Here is a 9,785-nt window from a genome sequence, read left to right as displayed (position 1 = left end):
TTTTAATATTAGCGCCATAGATTATTTATATACATAGAATACAAAATATCGTAGTTCACAGCAGGTATGAAATAAAGATTAATAAAAATTACCTATATGCCTAGGTCTATGGTCTGATAAAATACTGTCAATTAAAACGACAATAAATAAAGAATGTTTACATATTAGGTATTTAAATAAAAGAAATATTTTTGACAATGGCCGATAGATGGTTCTTATTCTTGAAAACATTAACATTATATGCCAGAATTTCAAAAGTTAAAAATTTTTGATGTCACTTTAGCGTTTATAATTAGTATGTTCAATAATTCAATTCATTATATAATTCACGTTGTAAAACTGATGCGTCTAGGAAGTAGTATTGAATAAAAAGAAGGCAAGTTTTTGTGTTCATTTCTATATTCTAATATTACTATGATCTTACCAGGTATAAAATTAATAACATTCGATGCAACAAATACTTTAATGAAATACCGTGTGCCGCCTTGGGATTATTACGCCATTGTGGCCGAAAAGCATGGATTTAAGGTCGATGGGAAACAAGTAAAACAGGATTTTAAAAAAAATTACACAGAACTTATGAAACACCATCCTAACTTTGGGAAGCAAAGCATCAAATGGGAGAATTGGTGGGATGAAATAATTAAACAAACATTTCAAGACAAACTTCCAATATCTAGTATTAATAAGATTTCAAAACAGTTAATAGAAGATTTTACATCAACTAAATGTTTTCTTAAAGCAAATGGATGTGATCAATTATTAGAATTACTTAGTAAAAATGGTATTGCTTTAGGGGTTATCTCGAATTTTGATCCTCGCCTTCATAAGATACTAAATAATTTGAATATAGACAATTGCTTTGAATTTATTCTTACATCTTATGAAATGGGTTTTAGTAAACCTGACAAACAGCTTTTCAAAATCGCCCAGGAGAAAATCAATGGAGTCACATGTGGTTCACAATGTCTTCACATTGGAGATGACTTTATTAAAGATTACGAGGGTGCTGTGAAAGCTGGGTGGAACGCTGTACTCATAACCAAGGAAACAGATTTCAAGGAACCTTATACATGTGTTAAAATATTTAAAAACTTATTAGACTTACACAATGCTATTGAAAGTCACAAGTTATGTTTTGCTTAATTGTTATTAATAATAATATTTAAGTTGAAAGTTTATAATTGTTGTATGTGATAAATATATATTACTAATTATTTTTACTAAAACAAGATTTTTTTTTACTAAATGTATAAATGTAATGAATAAGAAATAATCTATGGACTTGTAATAATATATTTTTACTATTTAAAACTATTTTATTACTTCTCCCTATAAAGATATATGTATTATTATCATAGAAATTTACAATATGTAAGTTTTTATGGTTGGCAAAACTGTAGTAGAAACTAGGAGTAAAAGGATTGGTAGAAAAAATATATATGAAAACTAATCACTCATTGAAAACCATGGAATAGGTAGGTTAGACTAATTTATGGTAATTGTAATTTGAAAAACTGGACGACAATCAAAATACTTATGGTCCATGTTAATTTACAAAGTTTTTTTTATGTGGAAGAAAACATAAATCAATGCGTTTTTTGTATGTATAGTTTTGTTCGCAATATTTTGTTTGGGTAAAGACAATGTGTAAGAAAAATGTTTATATTTCAAATATATCCCTTGTGCCTTTATTAATAACAATTCTAAGTCGTATTGTAAGTTTATTGATATATTTTCCTGCGACAATATTTATTTACTTTAGAAAAAGTTTTATAAAAAATACCTAAATCCTGCCTATTCCGTATAATGTTATTTACAGCAATAAATTGCAATATTTTTTTGAACAATTCTAAATATTTTAATAAGGAAATTTGTTTTTATAGGTTTTGTAAAGTTTTCAAATATAGGAACCCTGAAGTTCGATTTAAAGATGTACGAACGGCAACACTTTTAATTGGTTTATCTGTGAATATTTTTCGTCTGAGGTAAAATAATATTTTAGTGTTTTTTTTTTACAATTTTTCACTTTCCATGACAACGATGAAAGTAGCATAAAACAATGATGTAAATGAGTATTATTAATTAATTATTAAGTTTGCACATTGTTTGGTTCTAAGGTAAAGTTTGTCACATAGCAACACTTTTCAAAAATTACCATTGAATATAGCAACACATCGCTGTGCTGCGCGTCCATCATTCCATGTCAGGAAAGTTGGATTCGGACTCGTTATTGCAGGATCAATAAATATTAAAAATGCGGTTTTATGTGTAATATACGAGAATTGGTTATTTGAAATCACTGTTAACTTTATTGGACTTAAATATAGTGAGTGTCTAGTGTTTTCAATTATAAACTTTCATCATTGTCGTCGCGAACACTTGAAGTGCATTGCCGTAGAGAAATGACGGGACAGTCCTTTATCTTGGACAAAAAGTGAAGTGTTAGCCTTTAATAACGAGGACTCGTTTTTGTCATTATGTAGTAAGAACGTTGTGGTTTTATTACATTTTTTTTAATAAAAATTGTATTTTCTGCATTGCTTTATTGTTATGTCGTCGAGATGATGTGGATTTGCGCAGCGGTGGCGGCCGCTGTAATAGCCGCTTTGAGTGTTCGGGGTGAACAAGTTATGTTGCTTGACACAACCACGGAGGCGACTCTTGGTTGGACACGTTATCCTTACGGCCCATTAGCGAGTACACCAGGTTGGTTGGAAGAATCTTACACTAATTTTGAGAAACAAATTAACTGGCGCTCTTATGTTGTCTGCGACGTTGCTCACCATAACGTCAATAATTGGTTATGGACTCCATTTATAGAAAGAAGAAATGCAAATCGTATTTACATTGAAATAAAATTTACTATCAGAGACTGCTCCCTTTTCCCAGGAAATGCCCTGAGTTGTAAGGAAACTTTTAGCCTGCTTTATTATGAATTTGATGTCGCGACTAGGGAACAACCACCTTGGGAACCTGAAAGCTATAAGTTAGTTGGCCGTATAGCTGCTGGGGAGGGTAGATTTAATACAAATTCAGAAGTTGATATAAATACAGAAGTGAAAAGCATTGCTGTTACCAAGAGAGGTGTTTATATAGCATTTAGAGATCAAGGAGCATGTATTTCCATATTAGCAGTAAAAGTTTACTATATTACATGCCCTGAAGTAACTATCAATTTTGCAAAATTTCCGGCTACCCCAACTGGTAGAGAAGTAACTGTTATAGAAACGGCTAATGGGACATGTGTTGAACATGCGGAAATAGCTGCTGGAGAGTCTGCCCCTGTTTATTTATGTAAAGGAGATGGTAAGTGGACACTGCCAAGTGGATCATGTAAATGTCGTGCTGGATATGAACCAGATCATAACAATCAAATATGTAATAAATGTTCACCTGGGAAGTTCAAAGCACATACTGGAGATGAATCGTGCATTCCATGTCCTGATTATTCTGAATCAACTGTCTTTGCTGCAGTAGAATGCAAATGTGTTCCAGGTTTCTTTAGGGCGAAGAAAGATCCAAAAAATATACCCTGTACTCAACCGCCATCTGCACCAGATAATTTGACTGTTACTTTTGCTGATCAATTTTCCATTTCATTGGCATGGCAACCGCCTCATGTAACAGGTGGTCGCAGTGATGTTACTTACAAAGTGCATTGTTCAAATTGCGCTTCTAATATTGAGTACAGACCTGCAGCATCTGGGTTAAACTCAACAAGGGTTACAATCATGGGATTGGAACCAGTAACAGAATATAAATTTCAAGTATTCGCTTTAAATGGTGTATCTGACTTAACTGGTGAATCACCAAAAAAGGTAGAAATAACAGCAGTTACTGAAGCATCTGTTGTTAGTGTAATAACTAAACTGAGAGTAGTAAGTGTTGAAAGTGACAAGTTATCTTTAGCTTGGAACCCGCCACCCATTGATTTAACGGACCCTGATGATAGTATAGAAAGCTATGAAGTCAAATGTTTCCCTAAAGATCATATGGAAAAAAGTGCAAATGCTACTGTTAGGATTACTAAGGAACCACATGTTATAATAACAGGTCTGAAAAGAGACACTGAATATGGCATAAGAGTTAGGGCAAAAATGAAAAAAGGCTGGGGTGAATTGAGTGGCATTGTTTATGCTCGTACTGGATCTGTACTTGAAACATCATTTGTTGGAGAAGAAGAAGGTGCTCAAGTTCGCTTGGTTGCTGGTGTTATGGTAGCCGTTGTTGTACTTTCAGTTATTGCAATTATTGCAACTGTTCTATTCCTACGGTCACGATCTGATGATGAATGTGATAAAAAGCAACCAAGTGATTGTAATGCATTGAATTATCGTAATGGAGAAGTTTATACTGGTCCTGACAGACCTGCAAAGACAGGAAGCAATGCAACAACACCTTTATTTGCAGGAACTGGTTCCAGAACATATATTGATCCTCACACTTATGAAGATCCTAATCAAGCAGTAAGAGAGTTTGCTCGTGAAATTGACGCCTCATGTATAACAATTGAAGCAATTATTGGAGGTGGTGAATTTGGAGATGTGTGTAGAGGAAAATTAAAGATACCGGCTAGTGGTGGGCAAGAAATAGACGTGGCTATTAAAACTCTAAAACCTGGATCAACTGAAAGAGCTAGAAGAGATTTCTTAGCTGAAGCTTCTATAATGGGACAATTTGAACATCCAAATGTGATATTTTTGCAAGGTGTTGTTACGAAATGTAATCCGATAATGATAATAACGGAATTCATGGAAAATGGTTCCTTGGATACATTTCTACGAGCAAATGATGGCAAATTTCGTGTTTTGCAATTAGTTGGTATGCTGCGCGGTATTGCTACAGGCATGCAATATTTATCCGAAATGAACTACATTCATAGAGATCTAGCGGCCCGCAACGTTCTAGTTAATCAACAACTTGTTTGTAAGATAGCGGACTTCGGGTTGTCTCGTGAAATTGAATCGACTGCAGATGGAGCGTATACTACGCGAGGAGGAAAAATCCCCGTTCGTTGGACGGCCCCTGAAGCTATTGCTTTCAGAAAGTTTACTTCTGCAAGTGATGTTTGGTCCATGGGTATTGTTTGTTGGGAAGTTATGAGCTTTGGGGAGCGTCCTTACTGGAATTGGAGCAATCAAGATGTCATTAAGTCCATAGAAAAGGGATATCGGCTACCAGCACCTATGGATTGCCCGGAGGCTGTCTATCAGCTTATGCTTGATTGTTGGCAAAAAGAACGTACACATCGCCCCACTTTTGCGAGTATTGTGAAAACTTTAGACAAACTCATTCGTTGTCCTGACACTTTAAGAAAGATTGCTCAAAATCGTTCAGCTGACCCACTTGCAGGCGATACACCAGATATGATTCAGTTTTCTTCGGTTGAAGAATGGTTGGAATGTATCAAAATGTCTAGATACATTGAAAAATTCAGAACAGCTGGCATCACAGACATGAATGCCGTTGTGGATCTCACAGTTCATCAACTTGCATCCTTAGGTGTGACATTGGTCGGGCATCAAAAGAAGATCATGAACAGTGTTCAAAGTATGCGTGCTCAAATACGCGTCAGTGGTCCTTATGGTTTTCTGGTGTAACGAAGTGTAGGGAGTGTAAATGTGAACATACAAAAAAAAGACCCTCGGATTTTGGTTTCTCATAAAAACGTGATTCAAATACAGTGATCTATATAAATAAAAGTGCATTTTGTATATTTTTCTAATAAATTGGACTGTCATAGGAATAGACTTAATGTAAAACAGATTCATCTTATCTGTTATTATTAGATTTTAAGGAAAGATCTTACTTTGACACAGAATGGATGGATAAGTCTCGAAGGAAATAACTGTTTTTACCATAGCTTTATGAAACTACCGTCTCTGTAGTGACTGTACAACGAACAAAGAGCCATAGCCAAGTTTTAAATGTGAACATATTTATAATGATTTGACATTGTTATTTCAAAATTATATACACATATATATATATATATTATTATTAATAAATGGGGCCTGCAACAATTTTTTTAATTTCATATGATATGGCCATTTATTTATTTAAGGATCCATTGTTTGTTAGTAAGCTTTTTTCACCAATATTTATTTGGTTACAGAAGTTGGAAAAACATTTTAATATGTGAAAATACTTAGCTATGAAAATAATATATAGCAATATTGTGGCTATCAATTGTAATATCTGTCTTAAGTATAACTATATGGTAGGTAGCTAAATTTGCTGTAATGATTTTGATATATTTGTGTTTATAAAAATTAAATATTTTAAATGTTAGGATACCAGGTTCTAGGGTAAGAATGTGTTAGTCTATGCCACTTATGAAATTTTATTTATCAAAATTCAATTTTATACTGCCATTGTGATCAAATTCTGTACTTAACTAGCTTATAAACTTGCCACAGTGTAATTTATTATTTTAAGTGTACTATTATCTATTCTTATTTACATGTATATAGGGTATATAATATTTGTTAAACCAAACCCTGCTTTAATTTTCGTAAAAGAAATTATTATATTTATATATAATTTGAGTTTGGGTAATTCTTGTATTTTTATGGCTGTGTAGTACACATCATCTTGAAAATGTCGAATGAGATACTTTTGAAGATACACTCTCAAAGTAAACTCTGTATCTTGTGTGATGTACTGATAATTTTTATATTTAATGGATATATTCATTTTAGATCTGTAATTTGGAAGGGTAGAAATATTGTAGGTTAAAAATAATACTGCCAACATAGTTTTAAGGGCTTCATTTCTATTCCAGGCTTATTAGGGTCATGACTCCGATCGCTTCTATCCTGCTATGCAATGTTAGTGAAATTCGTATTGAATGTATAACTGCTGAGCGACTCTTTTTTGATATAATCACATGTGCAGCTTGCGAATTCTATTTGATAAGCATTTGTAGTTTAGTTTCATTATAGTTTTTCAGACGTACATATGATTCGATACCTTGACTTTTTTTTCCATAACACACCCTGGGTAATACGTATTTTTTTTTTTTTTTTTGTGAATTTTTATATATCGAAACACATTATTTTATATAAATGTATATTTTATAACAGTTATCGCCTGACGTATTTTCTTAATGTGTAGAAAATATTTTTTTTTATTTTAATAGGGAATGTAAATCATGCCTTAAATATACGCAAACACATATATATGTTTATATGTATGTGTTACATGATTTCTAATACGTTTAAAATTTTGTACGTGTGATATTTAAGAAGTGAAAAGAACCACGGTTCATTGAAATTTAATACATCTAAAGTAAAACATGCCATATTGCGGTTTAAAATTATCGCAACGATATTTACACTTGTCTAAGTTAGTTTGCATTAATGTAGCTTATTTTTTGTCCTCGATTCCTGTGTATGTTCGTTTTGTAAATATTTAATCACCAGAACCCACGTATAGAATCACCTAATGTCATTCCTTTATAAGACTTCATTGAATTAATCATCACCAGGATCGCCAGTGTCGATATTTGCCGAACGGACGCACCAAGTTGTTAATAATAGGTTAAAGGACACCATTTATCAGTTCAAATGCCAAACAAATTTTCCAATCATTTTATTTGAGGGTACATTAGCTTGCCCCATACATTATATTGCCGATTGAAACACTTGATAAATTTACATTCATGTAAAACATACGTTACAACTGCCATTTATATCACACGAGTCCAAATAACTTGAGGAGTTTGGTTATAGAAGTAACACATAAGAAAAATATTCCTTTGTCAACGAACAAAACTAAGATTTTGGCCGGAAGCTTCCCAACCACTATAAACAATCCCAAGAAAATTTGCAAAACTCTTCCTTTCATGTCGTCTTTTAGAGTAGTTGTTCAATGCCCGCATTTTTTTTTGTACTTCCACAGTAGACATACTCTTGATACTAAAGTTTTTAATGGCAAAGAAATGTTTCATTAATAATAGTGTTAAATAATTATTATCTGTCAATTCCGAGTTTACACGTATTTTGATTGATCGTACACACAAAGAAGACTTATAGAACCGTATGTTCTCACAATGATTCTTAAATAGGCTGTAAGTACATGTAAGTAGAATAAAATGTCGGAGTACGGTATGTAAAGGGTTTTTATCGACGCGATTTAGTTCACAGTTAAAAAAAATTTTGTCACTGTCTTCCAATGATAAACTTTTTAAATCTTTGCTCTGATTACAAGCGAGAACATAAAAAAAAAAATAATCGTAACAGATCACACATACAACAATATGTGAATTTTTGTTTTAGATTACATATAATTTGTATGCAAACTGTACGTAAACACCAATTATCATATCCAATATTCAATGTAGAAATAATATTTTTATTAGAATTATATAATGGGTCGAGAACGCGTTATTTATGACCTTCATTAATATTGACGAATAAAGATGCTAAGATTTTTGATACACGATACGGGAACGATGTTTTTTTTTTTATTCACGTCTGTACGCTTATTCTAAGTTTTAAGCGCTGCACTGCATACGAAGCGTTTTCCGTTTCTCATTAGATATTAACGTGCGACGGTTTATTAGTTTAAAAACTGCTAACGCCCCGTAAGCAGTGCCGATGCAAACTTAAAATAGGATTGCTGGTTGTCTTAATGTAACTTTTTTTAGTATTTGTTATATCGTGGTTTATATTTTGAAGATTTCAATAAAATAGCTCTTATTATTTTCGATTCCTTTTATTACATTTATGTATATATATATTTTTATTATATATAATGTCTGTAAAATGTGTTTCCAATAATAAACTGTAAGCCTAAAGCAATAAACTCGCCTTCCCTTAGAAGGTAATATGACATTCGTACAAGAAAATATTTTAAATAAATAGTTTGTATATTTATACAATTTTTCCTCGTAATCTCTCATTAAATGTAAAACTTAATTTAATAACATCTCTAGTTATACATTTCTTAGGTAGTAGGTATGTGTAAATTTACAAGAGCTCTACACACTTATAGACACAGTTATTATTCATATAATTAAAGATTTATAGTCTCAATTTTTTATATGTTATAAGTATTGATTTGATGAGGGAAGGTCATACATTTTTTTTAACATGTGATACTGTAAGAGATGAAGCCATACTCAAATTTAAAACGAAAATCTAGTATGTAAATTGCTTTTGCGAATCTTGTCGTAAAGCTGATTAGTTCATTAATTATTATTATTATTATTATTATATTGTCATTTATTAAATCGAATAGTTGAACTGTAGTAACACCAATCATAGCCTAATTACTTGTAATTCATAGTGATCTTAGTATAAAAAAATATTATTATAAGATTTTTTTTTTTTTTATACAGCTACTGCAGGGGCACTGATATAATTTTATTGTTCGTAGTCTAGCTGAGCCGATATAATTTTGTATTCAAAAATAAATTAATTGTAATAATCTGAGCGAGCTTGCTGTTTGTCGAGTCGGGAAACGAGATGTAGTGGCGTCGCACCATAATGACCTTCAGTGCCCTTGAGTAGTTGCAAAAGATTGACATGTATCTTAGGCAGTTAAATCTTTTTTTTTATGAATTCGATTAGATACAATCAATGAAATTGTAAGCTTGGCTATAATTTATGTAATAAATATCGATACCTAATTCAAAAGTTTCATTTCACCTTCGATGCTAACAAAACTAAATCATCCTAATAGATAATGCGGATGTATCATTTAACATAAACTAATTACCGCAAACGCAAAACGCCAGTTTAATTTCACATGAAAGCTAAACGTGTGTGAAAAGGCGA

At 32.1% G+C, this 9,785-nt stretch overlaps 2 protein-coding genes across 2 annotated transcripts; both read left to right on the top strand.

Moving 5' to 3' along the window:
* Positions 1–145: 145 nt before the first annotated feature.
* Positions 146–1,314, top strand: LOC116777454 (rhythmically expressed gene 2 protein-like). Its single transcript, XM_061526484.1, has one exon. The coding sequence runs from the start codon at positions 415–417 to the stop codon at positions 1,144–1,146; it is 732 nt and encodes a 243-aa protein (XP_061382468.1). The 5' UTR covers positions 146–414; the 3' UTR covers positions 1,147–1,314.
* Positions 1,315–2,193: 879 nt separating this feature from the next.
* On the top strand, positions 2,194–9,091 carry LOC116777451 (ephrin type-B receptor 1-B). The gene has a single exon (XM_032670998.2). The coding sequence runs from the start codon at positions 2,565–2,567 to the stop codon at positions 5,601–5,603; it is 3,039 nt and encodes a 1,012-aa protein (XP_032526889.2). The 5' UTR covers positions 2,194–2,564; the 3' UTR covers positions 5,604–9,091.
* The last annotated feature ends 694 nt before the right edge of the window (positions 9,092–9,785 follow it).

The sequence above is a fragment of the Danaus plexippus genome, chromosome Z (assembly GCF_018135715.1).
Source record: "Danaus plexippus chromosome Z, MEX_DaPlex, whole genome shotgun sequence".
Classification (NCBI taxonomy): Eukaryota; Metazoa; Arthropoda; class Insecta; order Lepidoptera; family Nymphalidae; genus Danaus; species Danaus plexippus.
This window is presented reverse-complemented; position numbering and strand designations above follow the sequence as displayed.